We start from the raw sequence: 18,926 nt of genomic DNA, 5'->3' as shown, positions 1-18,926 counted from the left end.
CAGTGGCGCCAGCCCGTGAGGCGCCCACCGAGGAACATCACAAGCCACAGGCTTCCATATTTTATTGTAAAGAAAAAAAAAAAAAAAAAGAAACTATTTACACTCCTCTGCTGCCTCTGGGTGCCTGAATTCAGGCTGTTTTCTCTTCCCCGGGTCTAGCAGGTGTGGAAGGGCTCAGCCCGTTTCCCCCACCGGGTCCCCACACTAGACGATAACCGTCTGCACCTCCAGTTGGCCCTCTGGTGAGGCAATAACCAACTCGCCACCATGCTCCAGGATCTCGATGTCCTCTGATGACACCATGGTCACGGTGGCCTGTTCGGAGCCAGTGGCGCCCGTGCGGGCCGCAAGCACAGTGCCCTCGCTGATGGCCGAGGCCAGTGTCATGGCCACCTGCTCCGTCAGGCTCTCAGGGGTGGCGATGGTGATGGTGTCGGCGGCGGCCGCCTCCGGGCCCAGCCCCGCCTCCGGGCCCACACTCAGGTTCTGCAGGACGATCTGGTGCCCAGCACTGGCCTGGTGCACGATCTGGTGCACCACCTTCATGATGTGGCTGTCCACCTGCGGGCAGCAGGTCAGCAAGGGGCTGCCCAGGGAGCTCACCACCCCTCGTCCCTCGCCCGGCCCCTCACCTCCGTCTGGGCACCCTCAATGATCTCTGCAGCCTCGCTGGTCTCTGCGTCATCTTCTGTGGCCTGTGCAGGGTCAGAGTTCAACCTTGGCTGCCCCAGACCCCAGCCCAAACCCCTGACCCCACACCTACCTCAATGATGTACTCCTGGGTGTCGGCCACCACGGAGGAGAACTCCACCAGCACAGTGTGGGGGTCCTCAGCCAGGACAGTGGCCGCGGCGGGACTCTCCTGGGACACCAGCAGCTCCTCTACTTCCAGCAGGCAGCCCCCTGTGTAGGCAGCTCGGTCAGGGCTTGGACGCGCCTGGCCCTACTCCTTCCCCTTCCCACCACTGCATGGCACCCGGACCTTTGGTGCGCAGGTGTCGGTTGAGCGTGCCATGCTCGGCAAAGCCGCGGCCACACTTGTAGCACTTGAAGGGCTTCTCCCCCGTGTGATGCCGAACATGCCGCACCAGAGAGCCCTTTTCCCGGAAGCCTCGGCTACAGAACTGGCACACGTGCGGCTTGTCCTCCAGGTGTGTCCGGAAGTGTACCTGCTGGGCATTCTGTGGGGACCCAGTCAGTGGCTGCTGGCTCAGCCAGGACAAATTGCAGCTGCGCCCGTCCACCCCAGGCTCAGCCAGGACAGACTGCAGCTGCGCCCACCCACCCCAGGCTCAGTGAGGGGCTGGGACAACAGGCCGGGGACAAGGAGGAGCCCAAGGAGGCTGGGCGCCTGAGCATGGGGGTCCAGCACCAGGGCCCTGGGACCAGGGGCCCACCTTGGTCTTGTAGCGCTTGCCACACTCAGGACAAGGGTAGGGCCGCTCATCCGAGTGGACGCGTCGGTGGCCCCTCACGTGGGCAATGGTCTTGTACAGCTTCCCGCAGTCCCCGCAGCGGAAGCGGCGCTCACGCACATGCACCTCCTGGTGCTTCTTGAGCAGGTACGCCTTGGGGAAGGCCTTGCCGCACTGCATGCAGGGGAATGGCCTCGGCCCTGGGGCCACAGGGACATCAGGTCGCATATCTCACCCCAGACCCCCCACATTCCCTGGCCACCTATGCGCCTAACCACCTACCTGCATGGCCCCTCTTGTGAGCCTCCAGGGTGGCTGCTGTCGGGAAGCTTTCACTGCACTGAGGGCACGGGTGCGTCTTGGGCACAGCTGAGGCCTCACTGGCCACCTGCTGGGAACCACAGGCAGGCCTGCAGGACCCAATGCAGGCCATGGGTCCTGAGCCCCATCCCAGCAAGCATGTAGATCCATGGATGCAGTGACTGGTGGCCCAGGCCCCACCCTCGCCCCACGAGCACACAGGCAGCCCAGGCACCTACTGTCTGCACCTGCTCCACTTGCAGCAGCGGCAGTCCCGGGGGGCCGTCTCCTAGGGGCTGGGGACTGGACCGGGCAGCAGGGGCTGGGTCAAGGGGCCCCTCCTCCCCAGCACCCCGCTCGAGGACAATGCCTGAATTCTGCATGGCCTGGTGCAGCAGGTTCTCACGGCTGCCCTCGCCCGAACAGGGAAGTTCCTCAGGGGCCGAAGGCTACAGGGGAGACGGGGCGCAGGCTGACATGCTGCCCAACCCCCGCCCATAGGGTGAACCCGTGCCAGGCCCTGCCTGCCCCACCTGCTCCCTCCCCTTCCTTGCTCACTGGCTGGAAGGATTTTCTCCCCACCACAACCACCACGACCACATTGATGGCCAGGTCTGTACTGTTCCTAGCAGGCCTCCTGCCCAAAGCAAGACCTGGCCTGGCCCTGCAGGGCTTCCCAGAAGGCCCCACCTCTGGGGCCAAGGCCTTCACGCCCAGGGGCAGCTCCTGCATCTGCACGTGCACTTCATGGATGACAGTGCCCTTGGCGTCCGTCACCAGATGAATCACAGGTGACGTCTCCATGGGCTCCCCCGTCCCCGCTGAGGATGCACCTGTGCCCACGCTGGACCCTGCAAAACATAACCCCGTGAGTGATGCAAGACCCTCTGCTCCAGTGTGCGCCATGCCCTGGGGCCCCTGTGCTGACCCGCAGGCGTGTCCTCACTGCTGACCACCGTGTCCTTGCCCATGCTGAAGCGGATCTTCTCTGTGCATGGGGTGAGGGACTTGAGGTGCCGGGTCAGCGCACCCGATTCCCGGAAGCTCTTCCCACACTTAGCACACTTATAGGGACGCTCATCTGCGGAGAGAGTGCAGTCAGCCTGAGCAGAAGCCAGGCACAGACACCTCTGCCTCCTTGGGCGGCCAGAGGCCAGCCAGAGCGCCTCACCCGTGTGCCGGCGGTGGTGCCGGATGAGCGAGCCCTTGGTCCGGAAAGAGGCGCCACAGAGTTTGCACTCATGGTCCTTGCGGCTACTGTGGGTGACCATGTGGGCCTTGAGGATGCTGCCCTGCAGGGGAGAGGCAGCGAGGCTCAGGGCACCTGCCGGGAGGGAACAGGCCCAGCTGGTCCACGGCCCAGGGCTCACCGTCTTGAAGGTCTTGTGGCAGAGCATGCACACGTAGCGGCCATCCTTGTCCACCAGCAGCCTCACCGGGGCCTGCTCACCCTCTCCAGCGAGCCCAAGCTCCTGACGGCCCAGACTCCCTGGGGCCTCTGCCACCTCGGTGTCCCCCGGCTCAGCCGCAGCGGCCACAATGACCTCCTTGATGTGCTCAGCACCTGAGAAGAGGCATCAGGTCAGGACGCGCCAAGAGCCCAGGGAGCTTGGGGGCTGCCTGGATGCCTGGACCCCAGGCACTCAGCAGCCATGGGGCGAGGGGTGGGGGGAATGGGTGCAGCCTCTCCACAGCCCACAGACACACCCCGACTCCGTGAGCAGGAGGAGTGCTGCGGGGGACCCAGCTGGAGCAGACACCCCAACCCATATGCCAAGGGAGCAGGCAGGCCCAGTCACACTTTGTGCCCTTAACAATGACAAGAGGGAAGCGGCTGTGGAGCTGAGCTGGCACCGTGTTGACAGCCGTACTCCTCACGCGGCAGGAAGGCAGCTGTGACTCAGCAGCTCACGCGTGCCCAGCCAGTGTCCACGCCAGAGTCGCCTTCCCAGAGGACGCGGACCTCTGAGGGTGAGGCTCCTGAGGAGGCGCAGAGATAAGGGGACGCGGCCCAGACAGGATACACAGGCTTGTCTACAGAGTCGAGGTGGGGAGGCCTGCAGGTGGCACAGGCCTGCCCCAAGGCAGGCACAGGCTCAGCCCGCCTCCTGCCGCCCTGGGTGTGCACCAGGCCAGCAGGAGCGGCGGCCAGAGCCTGCCGAGCCTGCCAGAAGGCCCGGGCAGACTCAGGGCACTCAGGCTATCGCCAAAGACCACAAGGCAAAAGACAGGGTACCCAAGAAGAACCCTAAGGCCCAGGGAGGGTTGGGCACCCACCCACAGGGCAGGGTGACCCACAGGGCCAGCAGTCTGCTGCTCTAGCACCTACAGATCCTGCCAGCACCCAGAGGACTCAATCCCACCAGGGTTGGGCGCAGCCCCACCTCCACAGGAATTATTCCTGTCCCTGGGTGGTAACAGGGCATCTACTTCAGGGACACAGGGCAAGGACCCAGAGCCAGTGCACAACCCCCTTCCTAAGCCCCAGGCTGGCCTCCACCGCCTCCTCCACCCCCTCTTCCGGAAATCACTCCCCAGGCTTTCCCAAGGCCCAGTCCTCCCTGTTGCCCAAACCTACTTCCTGTCCAGCTGCCCACCCACCCACCTGCCTTGGCCCCTTCCCAGCAGCCACGCCCAGGACGGCATTCCCTTCCCAACTTCCTGCCCCATAAGGCCCCGGCCAGCCTTCCCAGTGTGATGGCTACACACGTAGGTCCCGTTCCACCGGTCCTCCCCTGCCCACACCCCAGGCTGCCCTTTCCACACCCCCTGCCTGTGTGTGTTTATCTGTCCCAAGTCAACGAGAGCTTGACCCAACCTAGTGCACGTCACACCGGCCCTGCTACTGAGAGTGGGCTTCAAAAGGCCCAGCGGCAGCACACGCTCATAAAGGGCCATGACGACCAGCCAGCAGGCGTCCCTCCCACACCAGAGGGAGAGGTGCCCCAGGGAGGTGAAGGGCACATTGGGCAGCCAGTCGTGCCAGCAGCTGCAGTGGCAAACACCTGTCTGCCCACAGCGACCCTCCACAGCCAGCTGCTGAGGCTGGCCCAGGTGGCTGCTGCCAGAAGGAACCACAAAGATCCTGGCAGGATGTGAAGTAGCCCCAGGCCTGACGCTACTGGCTTACCCACAAGATTGGGAGCATGTCTGATGTCTGCTGCCTCTACCACGATGTGGGCCACGGTGATGGGCTCCTCAGGGCCTGCCGCTGCCGGCACCACCTAGCGACATGGAGAGACAAGCCATGGGCTCTGGAGCACCCAGGGGAGAGGCTGGCCCTCAAGGGAGTACAGGCCCAGGGCTGTGCCCGCAGGACCGCTGAAGTTGCCTGCCCAGACACTCCAATGCAACTCCCCTGGCCACCAGGGCAGGAGACAGAGCCATGAGCACGGGCACAGTGGCTCTGGCCTGAGGTCCACTGCCTATGAGAGCAAAGGCCTGGACAGCACCCAGGAAAGGGGCCCAAGATGAGGGGTTGAGGCCTTCCTGCGGGAGGCCCAGGTCAGGTAAGTGTTGACAGGGCCCTCTGCTAGTGGCCTGAGGCCAGTGCCTTCCTAGATCCCCTTGCTGCCTGCCCAGCCCTCAGGCTGTGTGGACAGCAACAAGCACATTAGGAGCCCAGCCAAATGGGCCGCTCCGTTGACAAGGCAACAGGAGCCATAGGGCCACACTTTGGAACCCAGAAGATCACTTAGGAGACAAGTGCTACCAGAATGTCCTTGAGCCAAAGGGGAAGGACCCTGAGACTGCAAGAAAGGAGAGGCCCCAACTGTGCCGGGGTCAGCCAGAGGCTGCGGAGAATGTCAGGCCACCTCACCAGACTCTCCTCACCGTGGCCGGAGGCCTGTCCTGGCCCGCAGCTCCTGGTCCGGGGAAGAGGTTTACCTCTTGGCCCAGCAGGGCCGCAGCAGCAGGGCCAGCAGGCAGGGCTTCTTGGGGTGCCCGCTGGCAGACCTTCTGGATCTTGTGCTGGACAAAGTCCTCCAAGGCCGTGAACTCGGCCTGACAGCGACCACATCTGTGCACGTCATCTTCATCTGCAATGAGGTGGCATCAGCAGGGCCTGTCCAGTTTCCCTGCAGCCCAAGACCCAACCCACCCGAGGACGCCAGGAGAAACGGCGTTCTCCCTCCCTCTGCCCTGCAGGTTCAGCTGGGGAGCCCAGCACCCACTAGGAGGGCTTGAGGGGAAGACCTGTCACACACACTCCAGGTGCCAAGGTCTGCTAAGGCCACCTCACCCAAAGCTTGATTTTAGCCAATAGGGGAAAGATAGCCAGAGGGGCAGGAGCCAGAGCTGAGCCCACATTGGTTTGGGGACAACAGAGGACTAGGAGGCCTCAATGTGCCCCTGGGGACCAGTGGAGTCACTGCCTCCTGTCATGGGGGCTGTCCCGGGGCACATGCCAGACAACAGGACCCAGCTTGTGTGTCAATGCCAAGAGAGAGCCTTCCCATCACCCCCTGCCCCCAGTCCTGTCCCTGTGCTGTGCTGTCCCTCAGCTCCTGCCAGCACCCTAGGGAAGGCAAGGATTGAGCCCATGCTGGATAATGTCCTTCAGGTTCAAGCGGGTCAGCCATGAGAGGAGGAATCTGAGCCCAGTTCTGACACTGGCTGTTTGCGCAAAGTGGGGGCTGGCCCTCGTGCTGCCCCAAATCTACAGGTTCTCTCACTCCTCAGGCCAAGTCAGACCCAGGTCTGCTGCTTGGCACGTTTGCCGGATTCACAAGCCCTCAAAGGGCCAGATCGCTGCCACTCCCACCTGCAGCCTGCTCAGGCTGGCTGGTCGCAAGCTGAGCGCCTGGGGGCTCTGGCAGGCTACTCAGGGAGTTGGCTCCAAGGTGTCGCCACTGAAGGAGACCCCCCCCACTAGTGCAGGGACACACCCTGAGGCAGGCACCGCCCCTGGGGTACTGCCCTCTTCATGCTGCCAGGAGTCAGAAGACAACCCTGCACCACCCGGAACCCCGTGGGGACAGATCCCTTCCACTGGTCCTGCCAGCCACAGTCTTCTAGGAAAAACTCGGACAGCACAGCCCAAAGTTGTGTCCCCCACAGCCGTGAGTACCCCTAAATGGACCCTCGGAGTGTCCCTGCACCGAGGCTGCACATGCACCTGCCATCTAAGACCCCAGGAGTGACAGGGGCTGGATCCCGGCGTGCGGGAGGCGAGGACCAAGTGCTCCCAGCTCAGGGGCTCAGATGGCTGGGGTCACCTGCCCCATCCGCGCCGGCAAGGGACAGGCCCGGCCCCGGCTCCGCCCCCGGCCCCGCGTGGGCTGTCAGGTGCAGCGGGACGGGGCTCAGGGCAGCGGCGTCCGCCCGGGCGCACCTGCGAGCGCGCGGCGATCGGAGGCCGTGCGGGGCCCGGGGTCCGCGAGCGTCCGCCGCGTCCGCAGAGTCCGCAGCTCAGCTCCGGCCATCCAGGCCTCCGCCGGCCCAGGCTGAGCGGCCCCCACCCCGGCCGCACCCTGCCCCGTCCGGCGCCGTTACCTTCCTCACTGAAGGGCGCCGGGAGGCCCAGGAAGCCGCCGGGGGCCAAGGCCTCCGCCGCCGCGACCCCGCCCTCGCCCACTTCCCTCCCGGCTTCGGCCCGGGCTGCTGCCGTATGAGCGGCCGTCACCCGCACTGCCATCGCGCCCTCCATGTCGCAACGCGCCGCAGGAAGATGGCGGATTTACGACCGTGTCGTCATAACAACGGGCCGCTCCGAGGTCGGCGTGCAGGAACGGGAGGCGGGCGGGGTGGGGTTGACGGACAGCGGGGGCGGGGCCACGTGGGGCGTAAGAGCGGGTGGGCGGGTCCAGCAGAAGGACCGCCCCGTGGGCGTGGGCTGGCGCTTCGAGGCGTGTCCAGATCGGAAGAACCCGGGGCTGGTTTTGCACCCGCCGGGGCTGCCACCCGCTTGGGAGCCGGAGCGAAATAGGTTACCGGCCCGGCGTGATTCCTCTCTGAGCTCAAAGGGCCGCTTCGGAGCTGCGGCGCTCGCCACGCTGCCGTCCCTGCGTGATCGCCCCGAGCCAAGTGCGGGCGGCCTTGGAGGAATACTTTCATCCTTTTGCATATTTTTAGACTGAGTTAGATTCCCGCAGAGTTCACCCTTGTAGTACACTCATTCAGCGCCCCTGCAGCCACGCACCTGCGCTGTGTGGCTTTGCCGGTTCTGCCTTTGGCCCGGCAGGTTGGCCTGGTTCGTCTGTGAGTCGGAGTCACGTCCCACCGTGTGGATGAGTCCCACATCTGGTTGGTTTCCAGACGCTGTGAACCTGGCAGCCCTAGCATTGCTGTGCTCGCTCTTTCTTTTACCATTTTTTTTTTAATTGGAAAGTCAGATCTACAGAGAGGAGGAAAGACAGAAAGATCTTCTGTCCCATGATTTATTCCCGAAATGACCACAACGCCTGGAGCTGAGCCAATCGAAAGCATGAACCAGCGCTCGTATGGGATCCCAGCGTGTGCAAGGCAAGGACTTTAGCTGCTAGGCCCTCCTTTTTTTTTTTTTTTAAGCTCACATTTAATTAGTTGTTTGGAATAAAGCCCTTGATGGGACTAGCTTGCAATACCCATCATTCCCGTTTTAAAGATGAAACAAGGGAGGCTGATGGGCCACTTGCCAGGGGACTGTCCTGGAGACCAGCTGTGGGAACGCACCGACTTTCCTCTCCCAGCCAGCTGCTTGCCCACAGATGAGGCGCCAGGGCCAGGAAGGCTGGCCCCACCCTGAGAAGGGAGACAGGGAATCTGCCAGAAGCTAGGATGTATCAGTTTAAGATGTTTTTCGAAAGTCAGAGCTACAGAAAAGGATCTTTGCATACACTCATCCGCTCCCCAAGGGCCACAGCACCCAGGCTGAAGCCAGGAGCTTCTCCAGGTCTCCCATGTGGTGCAGGGGCTAGTCACTGGAGCCGTCCTGCACTGCTTTCTCAAGCCCTAAGCAGGGAGCCAGATGGGAAGTGGAGCAGCTGGCACAGGTATCACTGCCCATGTGGGATGCCAGTGTGACGGGCAGAGGTTGCTGCCCTGGGCAGATAATACAGAACAGCTTATTAAGAGATTTATCTGGGTTTAGGGTCCTGGCCCAGGGTCAAGGGGTGAAGAACCTAGGTGTTTTTTTTTACTTTTGTGATTCCTGCCTTAATGGCTTGGCTGGGGGCTGTGTGAACTCCAGGCCTGATAGTCTACGTGACACCCGGCAGGTCACGTAGGCAGACCACTCCTCAGGAAGGAGGTACCTGGTGTTTGATAAGATCCACCGCCCTATAGCTCATCGATTTGTACTTTTTGAAAGTTGCTTGCTTCAAACCCACCAATAGAAGCCTGCTAAACCATGACTGTATAATTAATAGCCTGAAATATATAAGAACGCTGGGCTGTTCAACCGGGGCTCCCTCACTCCTTCTGGTTTCCCCTCCCTGCTGATCCTGCGGCAGCCTCGGCTGCGGCTGCCCCACCTCCGCCCAGCCCTGCTGGGGGAGGTGCCTGGGAGACCAAGGCTAACCTGAATAAAACACCTTTATGCCTTAGTACCTCTGGGCACAACAGGGGCACAGCTGGTGACAGCCTTCCTGCAGCTCAGGCAGGGAGTCCATGTGTGTGTGTGCTCTAGCCCCTCTAGTGCCGCACAAGTCTTCCTACCCTAATCAGCTACTAAAAGCCCGACCCGTAAACACCATAGCCGGATTAGGGGGTTAAACTCCAACCTGAGGGGCAGGGAAAGCTGCCACTTGTGACCCCAGCATCCCAGCTGCTGTGCCTCCGACCTGCACCTCCCCACAGGAGACCCCTGGCGTACGGCTGCAGTGGTCCCGTGGTCTTCCCCGAGGCCTTGGGCGGTCTTCTGGGGCCTTCCGGGGTGCATTGGCAGCGAGCTGGATTGGGAACTGGGCACCGGGGACACCTCCGTGCAGTTCTGGACTGAACCACACCACACGGTATGAGACACCAAAGACATGGCCCTGGGACGCAAATCCTACAGCGGGTGGTGCCCAGGGACTGTCGTTCCGGGTGGGTTGTGCTCCTGTGGACCCCCCACTCGGTGCACTCTGTAGGACGCCTCGGCCCGCGCCAGTCCCTGTGACCGACAAAGGTGACCAGTGACGGCTGGCGGGCCGCAGGTCGGTTCCTCCGACCCCGTGACGCCTGCTTCTGACGAGCCAAGGCCGAGGGGCGGGCGACAGGACGGGGGGCTCCGGGGAGCAGCCGGGACGTGCCCAGGACGTGTGCCTCGTGGGGGACACCCGCCGCAGCCCTGCGGACGTGACTGGTCCCGCCCGCCCCACCGAGCCGCAGCCAATCCGCGGCCGGCTGACCACGCCTCCAATGGCCCGCGCCGTCCCGCGGCTGCCAATCAGCAGGCGCCTGTCGCCCAGCGCAGGCCCGCGGCGCGTCCTCAGCCGGCCCTCGGCTGCCAGTGCCGGTGGGCGTCCCGTCAGCCAATCACCGGTGGGGACCCGAGCCCGCCAGCCAATGGCCGCCAGTTTCCCCCGCCTGGCCGTGGCGATTGGCGGACGGCTCTGCGGGCTCCCGCGGGAGGCCCGGGCGGATTGGCGCAGGCGGGAGCCAATGAGCGGCGCCCGCGAGGCGGCGGGCCAATGAGCGCGCCGGGGGCGGGGCGGGCGCCGCGGCGGGCGGCTGCGAGGAGCGGCCGGTGACGGCGCGGGCGGCTGAGGCCGGTGGCTGCGGGCGGGCGAGCATGGCGGAAGCGGCGGAGGCCGGCGACGCCGACGGCCGCTGCGTGCGGCTGAGCGCCGAGCGGGCCCGGGCGCTGCTGGCCGACGTGGACACGCTGCTGTTCGACTGCGACGGCGTCCTGTGGCGCGGCGAGACGGCCGTGCCCGGCGCGCCCGAGGCCCTGCAGGCGCTTCGGGCCCACGGCAAGCGCCTCGGCTTCATCACCAACAACAGCAGCAAGACCCGCCAGGCCTACGCCGAGAAGCTGCGGCGCCTGGGCTTCGGCGGCCCCGCGGGGCCCGACGCCGGCCCCGAGGTCTTCGGCACGGCCTACTGCACCGCGCTCTACCTGCGCCAGCGCCTGGCGGGCACGCCGGCCCCGAAAGCCTACGTGCTGGGCAGCCCGGCCCTGGCCGCCGAGCTCGAGGCCGTGGGCGTCGCCAGCGTGGGCGTGGGGCCCGAGCCGCTGCGGGGAGACGGCCCCGGCGACTGGCTGGCGGCGCCGCTGGAGCCCGGCGTGGGCGCCGTGGTGGTGGGCTTCGACCCGCACTTCAGCTACATGAAGCTCACCACGGCCCTGCGCTACCTGCAGCAGCCCGGCTGCCTGCTCGTGGGCACCAACATGGACAACCGGCTGCCCCTGGAGAACGGCCTCTTCATCGCGGGTCCGTGCGCCCCGGGGGCGGGAGGCCGGGGGCGGGCGGCGGCCCCCACCCCACCCGGCTCTGACCGCGGGCGTGCTCGTGTCCGTCCCCCCTCCCTCCCTCCCCTGTCCGCCGCACAGGTACCGGCTGCCTCGTCCGAGCCGTGGAGATGGCGGCCCAGCGCCAGGCTGACATCATAGGCAAGCCCAGCCGCTTCATCTTCGACTGCGTGTCCCAGGAGTACGGCATCGACCCCGCGCGCACCGTCATGGTGGGTGACCGCCTGGACACCGACATCCTGCTGGGCGCCACCTGCGGCCTCAAGACCATCCTCACCCTCACGGGCGTGTCCACACTCGGGGACGTGCGGCGCAATCGGGAAAGTGACTGCGTGTCCAAGAAGAAGATGGTTCCGGACTTCTACGTGGACAGCATCGCCGACCTCCTGCCCGCCCTCCGGGGTTAAAGGTCGGGGGTCTTTCACCCACAGAATAAAAGAGAGTTGAAAACCAGTTCCCCCAATTCCTAGCTGGGGGCTCGGCCCCGCAGGTGAGCTTGTGGCCCACCACATGTCCGCAGCAAGCAGCTCCAGGCGCAGTGGGCACCCTGGGGCTGGGTCCTGGGCTAGCTCATTGAGTTCAGGACTCTGGTGACCCTGGGGCCTGCCGAGGGCACTGAGGCCGGCAGGTCTAGGGGTCGTGTCTCTTTTACAGAAACCTGCAGCAGGGGCTGGGGCTGAGCACCGTCCCGATGCGGACCCCATCAGTGCGTCCGGCCTATGGACCGGAAGGGGACAGCCAGTGTGGTCACTGCATCCCTGCAGGGCTGCCCCTGTCCCTGCCCCACCTGCTGTGATGTGTTCCTCTGTCCTGTGGAGCGCATGGCCCCTGGAAGGGAGGCCAGTCCTCTGCCGAGCATGGGCTCTTTGGGTGACTTTGTCCTGTGGTGGAAGCGGGTGTGAAGCACAGGAGTAGCTGTGCTCTGTCCTGTGGGGAAATCCCCATGGCTGAAGGCACGTGCTGGTCAGGGACAGCAAGTCCAACCTCGGGCAGTCCTCCTGGGGCCTGGGTTGGGGCGCAGAAGCCCCCAAGGCCGTCCGTGTGGGCCCTGGTCGGTGGCTTCTTCAGGGATGGGCAGGAGTGCCTGTCCAACGAGGTGCTGATGCCCGAAGCTGACCTTTATAGCAGGACCGCAGCCACTGCTCAGGGCAGAGCCTAGGAAGCTGTTCAGTTGGGCTGGCTCCTGCCCAGCGCCAGCCCTGTACCAGCAGCAACCCTCTGCTTATCCGTCACGTCTGAGGGAAGCAATAAAGGGAGTGCCAGCCTGCATACCTCCCGGGCTGTACTATGGTGTGGGGCACTGTGCAGGTGACAGGCAGTTCCTGCAAGGTCGGCTCAAGGTACATCTGGACACTGAGCAGGCCCAGGGCGCCAACACCCACACCAGGAGCACGTGGCAGCCACCAGCGGGGGGTGGCTGGGAGCCCCGTGTGCCCGTCCCCGGCCTGCAGGGGCCCCGCACTGTGGATCTGGATGCACATTAAACGCTGCAACTTCTACTGCCTCCGAGTCCTTGCCTTTTCGTCCATCCCATCACGGAGGCCAGGGGGGACGGGCGCTAAAAGTAGAAGGCACGGCAGGTTCCAGCTCCAGAACTGGAATGCTGCCTGCCGTGAGCCTGGGAAAGCAAGGCGAAACCCGAAGCGGCCCGAGGCCACGGGGTGAAGCTAGCAGACACGCTGGCCAGGACAGTGAGCAGCAGGGTCAGGCAAGCCTGCTGGCAGGACACCACGGCCATCTAACCTTCCAGGCCCCACGTGGCCTGTGCAGTCCCAAACTAGTCAGATATCGGCTTTAACAGTGCCCTATGGTTCACTCTCCAGGGTCAGGAGCTTCCTCCAGGATTCCCTTCTGGGCGAGGGGTCTAGGTACCGTCTATTATTGCTTTTCCCAGGCCATTCGCTGGATTAGATGTTGGGGTCCGTGCAGTGAATGTGGGGGACACGGGGGTGTGAAGAGTATTGTTCCATTGCAGGCAGGGCACGCGGATGTCTGCATCCACCTGAATGCAGCTCCACCTCCCTTTGCATGGACACCGGACCACCCTGCAGAAGAATTCTAATCCATCCAGGCATTGTTTGCTGCTGTGGAGTTGGCTATTTACTATCAATGTGAGCTTGGAGGTTAATGTCAATAATGTCTTGCAAAAGGGCCTTCTAGCATTCCTACTGTCTTGGCTGTCCCCATTGACCTTATGCTAATCCAGGGACCTGTACTAAGGGTTTCATTCATTCTTTGTGATACAAGATTAAGTTGTAGAATAAGAATTGCAGCAGGAACTTCTATTGTTTTTAGGTAAAGCAAATGGCAGAATTATCCTTAGAAACACCCACTTGACCATGATGTAAAAAGTCTGAGCCAGAGTTTGACTGTTTCTGTATAAATAAAGTGGACAGCTTTCCTGCATCGTCCATTATGATCAAGGAATCCTACGGGTCCATCTCTTCTCTACGCCTCATCCACACACCCTTCTCGAGTTCCGAACTCAGTTGGAGCTGGACTCCGGCAATTAGAAGTGGAGCAGCCAGGACAAGAGCCAGTGTCCTTATGGGACACCGAAATGTCACAGGCATTTCTACCCACCACACCTTAGGTCAGGCCTGGATCCTGGCTCTTGGGGTCCAGAGGGAACCAAGACAACACTCTGGCCAGCCTGAGCTGCGGCCCATGTCCATCAGCTGGCACTGCCTGCACTGCAGCCCTCCCATTCTCGCAGCTCCTCTGCCCTGGCCAGGTGCCTGCTGACGGGAACACCCAGGCAGGGCAGCGCAGGCCATCTTGGCTCTGCCCTGGACATGAGATACGGAGTAGGGAGGAAGCACAGGGGTCATGAGGGGAGGGGTACCCTCGCTTGGCAACTCCTCCAAGGGGCTGCAGACAATGGGCGCATTGTCAGCAGGGAAGCAGGCCTGCCGGAGTCTCCTGCCGCTCCTCAGGCAAGGACTGTGGGGATGCCCAGTACCCACTGTCCCCTGAGCAAGCCTGTCTGCTCGTCTCCAACCCCAATGTGCCCTCAGGTGCAGACCAAGCCCCACCACAGGGGCTGGAGAGCTGCTGGCCTCCTGCTGCTGGCTCTGGCCACAGCCGGTGCTGTCGCTGGGCTGCTGGGCTTTGCTCGCACCCCTGAGGTAAGCCCTCTTGGGAACCAGGGCGGGCCGGGGCAGCTGTAAGATGTACTGGCCGGAAGGACCCACTCGGGCGACTTCAGGCACCCCGCAGCCAAGGGCCAGGGGATGTAGGAGCTGCCTGGGCCCGGCCCAGCTGGTCAACTACGGCTTCCAACAGACACTGCAGCAAGTTCTCCGGCTGACCCTCCCGAGCCACCGGCTGCCCAAGGCCAACCAAACCACCCTGGTCGATGAGGCCCGGAATTCAGCGACCATAATGGTGACGCCGCCTCACAGCAACCGGAGCTGGGCCGTGCTATTTGACGGGCAGAGTGTGAGTGGGCAGGGAGGGGGCTGTACTGCCTGCCTGGGTGGGGGAGGCCCTACCTCACTCACCTACCTCCCCAGGGCTGTATCTGTTACCGCCCCTCGGAACACCAGGCCTGCTTCCTCCGCCGTATGGAGGCCCGAGACCAGGAGACCCTGCAGCTACTGCTCAACAGCTCCAGGGTGAGCAAAGGGCGCTGTGTGCAGCCCTCCGCACTGAGCCCAGGTACCCAGGGCTAGGGCTGCACAAAGGGCGTTGTGTGTAGCCCTCCGCACTGAGCCCAGGTACCCAGAGCCAGGGCTGCACAAAGGGCATTGTGTGTAGCCCTCCGCACTGAGCCCCAGGGTGCCTGGGGTGGGGTGTGGAGCTCCGGTTTCAGGGACAAGACGGTCAGCAAGGGCTGGGGGTAGGGCCTGGGCAGAGAGCCCCTCACCAGCCTACCAAAGCCTTCTCCCCAGGCCCAAGAGCCCTGCAGCCCCAGCCCCACTGCCCCCCACGCCCAGGAGCTGCTGGCAGTACTTGGGAGCCATGCACTGGACCCTGCTCAGGTCGGGTCATCCGTGCAGCACCTCTGTGCTAAGACCCCCATCTACTGGGCCCGTCGAGCAGACGGTGAGTTGGGATGGGCCATCCGTAGAGGAGTCTGGGGCGGCAGTGGGGTCTCCAGAGCCGGGGGTGCCCCCTCGGGGATTCATAAGCCCTTCCCCGCAGGGCCCCCGAGGCAGCGGCTCATCTATCTCTGCATTGACATCTGCTTCCCAAGCCACATCTGCGTGTCCGTCTGCTTTTATTACCTCCCGGACTGAGCCCCCCACCCAGGGCCCCGGCACCACCCCGCCGGAACACACTGAATAAACCTTCCACCTGGCCATGCTGCTCTTTTCTGTGGCGTCGGCACTTGCAGTGGGGAGGAGAGGACGGGCTGGGGGTGGGCACCAGCCTCAGAGCCCCTCAGTGGTTCCACCTCCCATGGGCCCAGCCGTCCTGCACCCCTGACAGTGCAGCTCCTGAGTCTGGGATGGCTAGCAGGGGCCCGGCTGGCCACAGCCTCCCCTCCGCAGGCCCAGGGAGGCTTGCCGATCTGACCAAGCGAAGGTGAACCTTGGGGTCTCCCTCCGATCGGGGTGCTGTCCCCAGGGACGCAGGCTAGCTCAGCACACTGTCATTGAAGGCCAGGCAGACGACTGCTTTCTGGTGGCCACCATACTCCCTCTTGATCTCTCCAGTCTCCACACACCAGAGCCGGGCCAGGTTGTCCGAGGAAGCTGCAGGGACAGACGCAGCAGGACGGGGCTCAGGGCCCAGGTGCAGACTGGCCACCCAGGTGGAGGCCCAGCAGGGGGGGGCGGGCGGCTCACCGGTGACAATGTACTGGGAGTCCCCAGAGAAGGCGCAGCCCCACATCCAGCCACGGGACGACTCCCCAGGGTTGCCGCTCTTAATGCTCAGCTCCGTCATCAGTGAGAAGTTCGACGTCCTCCAGATCTTGCAGGTCTGGTCGGCTGAGCAGGTGGCAAGCAGCCTGGGGAGGGAGAGAGGGCTGTGGTGGAGCACGCTGCCCAGCAGCCACTGCCACAGGCATTCCCGGCCATGCGCCCACGGGCCCCCACGCCAGCAGCTGGGACGCACGTGGAGTCTGGGCTGAAGCGGCACTGCAGGGCGTAGCGTGTGTGGGCAGGGATCTTGGTCTTGGGGATGAGCTGGGTGACTTCGTCCCCGATGCCCCCGGTGAGGTTCCAGACGAAGCAGTTTCCCTGCAGACGAAGTCCCAGGGCAGGTCACCCTGAGGCTCTGCCAGGCCGCAGCGACAAAGCGTTCGCCTGTGTCCAGGGCCCAGCTGCGCACCTCTGGCTGTGCCCACAGGAAGCCTAGCCAAAGGCCACGCCTGGCCAGCTGAGAGCAGCAGGCCGTACCTGCCCACAGGCTCATGTGCAACTTCCTCAAGGATGTCCCCAGCCAACGCATAGAACGGAAGGGGAACCGCACAGGCCAGTACGGGGGAGGGCACACAGGATGGCGGGCAGGATTTATGGGACATCCAAGAGGGAAGGGGAGGCTGCAGGGGACAGCAGGGCCGGCCTACTCACGGCTTCCTGCAGGCCAGGGTCGGGGCACCTCAGGGAGAGGTAATCCCAAGCCACATCTACGTGTCCGTCTGCTTTTATTACCTCCCGGACTGAGCCCCCCACCCAGGGCCCCGGCACCACCCCGCCGGAACACACTGAATAAACCTTCCACCTGGCCATGCTGCTCTTTTCTGTGGCGTCGGCACTTGCAGTGGGGAGGAGAGGACGGGCTGGGGGTGGGCAGAGTGACCAACAGGTCAGGGTGACCAACAGGTCAGCTGCCAGGGAAGAAGCAGCCAGACTAAGAGACCCTGGGCCCTGGCGGCCAAGTAGCTATCAGGATTTGGGGGCCCTGGGAACTGTCCCATGCAAAGGAGGTGAGCGGCTGAGCCCACAGCACTCACGGTGCTGTTGACCGCAGCCATGTAGCTGGCGTCCGGGTCAATGTGGGTGGACGTGATGGAGACCTCCGGCTCAGGGATCAGCTGCTCGTTGTGGTCAGTTTTCAGGTCCCAGATGTGGATCGCCCCGCTCTGGTCGCCCACGATGAGCTCCGCCTGCAGGGCCAGCATGGGGGAGGTGAGGCAGGGCAGTACCCTGGCTTCCTGAGCCCTGGGGTGCCCTGCTCTGTGGGCGCGGCTCACCTGATTGGGGTGCAGGCACACACAGTTAATAGGCGCATTCACCTGGAAGATGCGCTGGCACTGCAGGTTCCGGGACCTGGGGGGCAGGGTTGGGGGTGTACACACAGACCCTGGTGGGTACTGCCCCAGCTCCCCCAAGCCCAGCCCCTGGACTGGCCGCCTAGGCCTCCTGCTGGCTGACTGGCTCCCTGCGATGCCATCCAGGGCCTGGCTGCTCCGCTCTTCCACCTGGGAACTGCCTGGCCCCTGGGGGCCACGTGGGAGACCCAGCTCTGGGCTTAAGCTTTCTGGGGCCCCGCTGTGGCCATGTGGGGAGAGAACCAATGGTCGGAAGCTCTCTCCCTCTCTGTGCCTGGGCCCTGCAGACCAAGGCAGTGACTCAATCTGCCGGTTCAGACTTCTTAACTTCCCTCAGTAAAGCGCCTCGGCACAGCATGGCCACTCGGACGCAGCCACGGTCTGGGGTGCCCTCCCGCCCCACACCTGAGGTCCCAGATCCTGGCTGTGCAGTCCTCGCCGCCTGTGTACATCCAGCGGCCGTCCTCGTGGAAGCCCACCGACGCGATGTTTTTGCTCACCCCGTCGTAGCTGATGACGGGGTTGGGGTTGTTGGAGTTGAGGTCATACATGCGGATGTGTTGGTAACCTAGAGGTATGAGGCAGGGCTGAAGCCTGAGTCCCTCAGGCCAGAACTTGCAAAGGTCAGGGTCAGAAGTCAAAGGTTGCAAGTACCTGCAGCTGCGATCATGCTGCGGTCAGGCGTGATCTCCAGGGCGTTTACCTGCTGAGGCTGTTAAGGAGGGCGACCGGCCGTGGGGGGAGAGGGTCTGGTGCCTGCAGCAGCGGGCCAGAGCTGAGCCATGTTCCCACCCCTCACCGCACTCCCTGCCCCGGGGCGGGATGGGGGGACAGTGCAGGGGATACGGAGTCTTGGTGCTGCACAGTGCGGGTGCAGATCCCGCTGTGGGCCTGCCAGAACCGCACGGTATGGTCATAGCCGGCGGTGGCCAAGATGACAGGGTCGCTGCCCACTGTGCCAGGGTTGGTGTTCATTGGTGCGGCTGCGTGCACGCCGGGGGCCTCAAGGGCCCGAGCGCTGGACAAGGGTGTCCGGAGTCACCGCATCTGGGAGGAGACGACGACCTGACGATGGCTTCCACGCACCGCGCGGACGGCGTGCCCACACCGGCGCGTTCCGCAGCTCTGGGCGCCAGGGCGCGTGCGCCGCCGCCCGCTCCCCGCGCTCACGGCGCGGGCGCCATCCCGCCACGGGCCGGCAGGGGGCAGTCAGGCCCAGGGCGTCGCCTGCCGCAGCGGCGGGCTGCGCGTGCGCACGGCGGAGGGTGCGCCGCGGCCGCGCGTGCGCACAGGCCGGCGCCGGCACCGGCGGGAGGGCGGGTGCCGCGGCAGGACCCCCAGCCCCGCCGAGCGCGCGCGACGCCCCCCGGCCCGTCCCGCCGCGCCCCGGTGCCCGCTCCCCGGGCCGCCCTCGGCGGGCCCCCCAGAAGCCGCCTCAGCCGTCGCCGGCGGCCTGCGCACCTCCCGCGGCTCCGCGCTCCTCCGCGCTCCAGGACGGCCAGGCGAGCTGGAGCGAGTCGATAGGAGCCCAGGCTGAGCGTAGAGTTATCGATGAGCACTTCAGGCGAGACCATGGAGCGGCGCGGGGGGGAAGACGAGACCAAAATGCCGG

General features: G+C 64.4%; 4 protein-coding genes across 6 annotated transcripts; 2 read left to right on the top strand and 2 right to left on the bottom strand.

The window, feature by feature from the left end:
- Positions 1 to 47: 47 nt before the first annotated feature.
- On the bottom strand, positions 48 to 7,426 carry E4F1 (E4F transcription factor 1). 3 transcript variants are annotated; one of them, XM_058680814.1, is made up of 14 exons: positions 7,212 to 7,422; positions 5,604 to 5,755; positions 4,846 to 4,939; positions 3,086 to 3,279; positions 2,887 to 3,007; positions 2,644 to 2,796; positions 2,406 to 2,566; positions 1,955 to 2,164; positions 1,698 to 1,806; positions 1,398 to 1,615; positions 983 to 1,181; positions 764 to 903; positions 633 to 695; positions 48 to 561 (listed from the first exon to the last, which is right to left on the bottom strand). In XM_058680814.1, the coding sequence occupies exons 1-14, from the start codon at positions 7,363 to 7,365 to the stop codon at positions 205 to 207; spliced, it is 2,325 nt and encodes a 774-aa protein (XP_058536797.1). In that variant the 5' UTR covers positions 7,366 to 7,422; the 3' UTR covers positions 48 to 204. The 3 variants fall into 3 exon arrangements, with proteins under 3 accessions (XP_058536797.1, XP_058536798.1, XP_058536799.1); XM_058680815.1 differs by having other exon boundaries at positions 1,698 to 1,803; XM_058680816.1 differs by having other exon boundaries at positions 543 to 561; positions 816 to 903; positions 7,212 to 7,426.
- Positions 7,427 to 10,329: 2,903 nt separating this feature from the next.
- On the top strand, positions 10,330 to 11,544 carry PGP (phosphoglycolate phosphatase). Its single transcript, XM_004586676.2, has 2 exons — positions 10,330 to 11,053; positions 11,173 to 11,544. The coding sequence occupies exons 1-2, from the start codon at positions 10,411 to 10,413 to the stop codon at positions 11,496 to 11,498; spliced, it is 969 nt and encodes a 322-aa protein (XP_004586733.2). The 5' UTR covers positions 10,330 to 10,410; the 3' UTR covers positions 11,499 to 11,544.
- Positions 11,545 to 11,782: 238 nt separating this feature from the next.
- BRICD5 (BRICHOS domain containing 5) lies at positions 11,783 to 15,429 on the top strand. The gene is made up of 6 exons (XM_036492959.2): positions 11,783 to 11,797; positions 14,109 to 14,219; positions 14,377 to 14,532; positions 14,607 to 14,708; positions 14,985 to 15,138; positions 15,238 to 15,429. Exons 1-6 carry the CDS (start codon positions 11,783 to 11,785, stop codon positions 15,330 to 15,332), a joined length of 633 nt encoding a protein of 210 aa, XP_036348852.2. The 3' UTR covers positions 15,333 to 15,429.
- Positions 15,430 to 15,432: 3 nt separating this feature from the next.
- On the bottom strand, positions 15,433 to 18,842 carry MLST8 (MTOR associated protein, LST8 homolog). The gene is made up of 9 exons (XM_058680550.1): positions 18,776 to 18,842; positions 18,161 to 18,361; positions 17,969 to 18,020; positions 17,720 to 17,882; positions 17,237 to 17,312; positions 16,997 to 17,149; positions 16,156 to 16,280; positions 15,885 to 16,048; positions 15,433 to 15,791 (listed from the first exon to the last, which is right to left on the bottom strand). Exons 2-9 carry the CDS (start codon positions 18,287 to 18,289, stop codon positions 15,673 to 15,675), a joined length of 981 nt encoding a protein of 326 aa, XP_058536533.1. The 5' UTR covers positions 18,290 to 18,361; positions 18,776 to 18,842; the 3' UTR covers positions 15,433 to 15,672.
- Between the last annotated feature and the right edge of the window lie 84 nt (positions 18,843 to 18,926).

This window comes from Ochotona princeps, chromosome 24 (genome assembly GCF_030435755.1).
Source record: "Ochotona princeps isolate mOchPri1 chromosome 24, mOchPri1.hap1, whole genome shotgun sequence".
Classification (NCBI taxonomy): domain Eukaryota; kingdom Metazoa; phylum Chordata; class Mammalia; order Lagomorpha; family Ochotonidae; genus Ochotona; species Ochotona princeps.
Note: the sequence above shows the minus strand (reverse complement) of the source record. Positions and strands in the feature narration are given on the sequence as shown.

What these genes read in the sequence shown, in the direction of transcription:
- MLST8 (XM_058680550.1), bottom strand. Translation starts at nt 18,289, where the DNA reads ATGAACACCAACCCTGGCACAGTGGGCAGCGACCCTGTCATCTTGGCC. An exon ending in GCCAGGATCTGGGACCTCAG is followed by an intron (nt 17,313 to 17,719) that starts GTGTGGGGCGGG and finishes CCTGCCCCCCAG; the next exon opens with GTCCCGGAACCTGCAGTGCC. An exon ending in TGTGCCTGCACCCCAATCAG is followed by an intron (nt 17,150 to 17,236) that starts GTGAGCCGCGCC and finishes CTGGCCCTGCAG; the next exon opens with GCGGAGCTCATCGTGGGCGA.
- E4F1 (XM_058680814.1), bottom strand. Translation starts at nt 7,365, where the DNA reads ATGGAGGGCGCGATGGCAGTGCGGGTGACGGCCGCTCATACGGCAGCA. An exon ending in GCCACAAGACCTTCAAGACG is followed by an intron (nt 3,008 to 3,085) that starts GTGAGCCCTGGG and finishes TCTCCCCTGCAG; the next exon opens with GGCAGCATCCTCAAGGCCCA. An exon ending in CCCAGGAGTACATCATTGAG is followed by an intron (nt 696 to 763) that starts GTAGGTGTGGGG and finishes GACCCTGCACAG; the next exon opens with GCCACAGAAGATGACGCAGA.
- BRICD5 (XM_036492959.2), top strand. An exon ending in TGCTATTTGACGGGCAGAGT is followed by an intron (nt 14,533 to 14,606) that starts GTGAGTGGGCAG and finishes CTACCTCCCCAG; the next exon opens with GGCTGTATCTGTTACCGCCC. An exon ending in CTGGGCCCGTCGAGCAGACG is followed by an intron (nt 15,139 to 15,237) that starts GTGAGTTGGGAT and finishes CCTTCCCCGCAG; the next exon opens with GGCCCCCGAGGCAGCGGCTC.
- PGP (XM_004586676.2), top strand. Translation starts at nt 10,411, where the DNA reads ATGGCGGAAGCGGCGGAGGCCGGCGACGCCGACGGCCGCTGCGTGCGG. An exon ending in GAACGGCCTCTTCATCGCGG is followed by an intron (nt 11,054 to 11,172) that starts GTCCGTGCGCCC and finishes TCCGCCGCACAG; the next exon opens with GTACCGGCTGCCTCGTCCGA.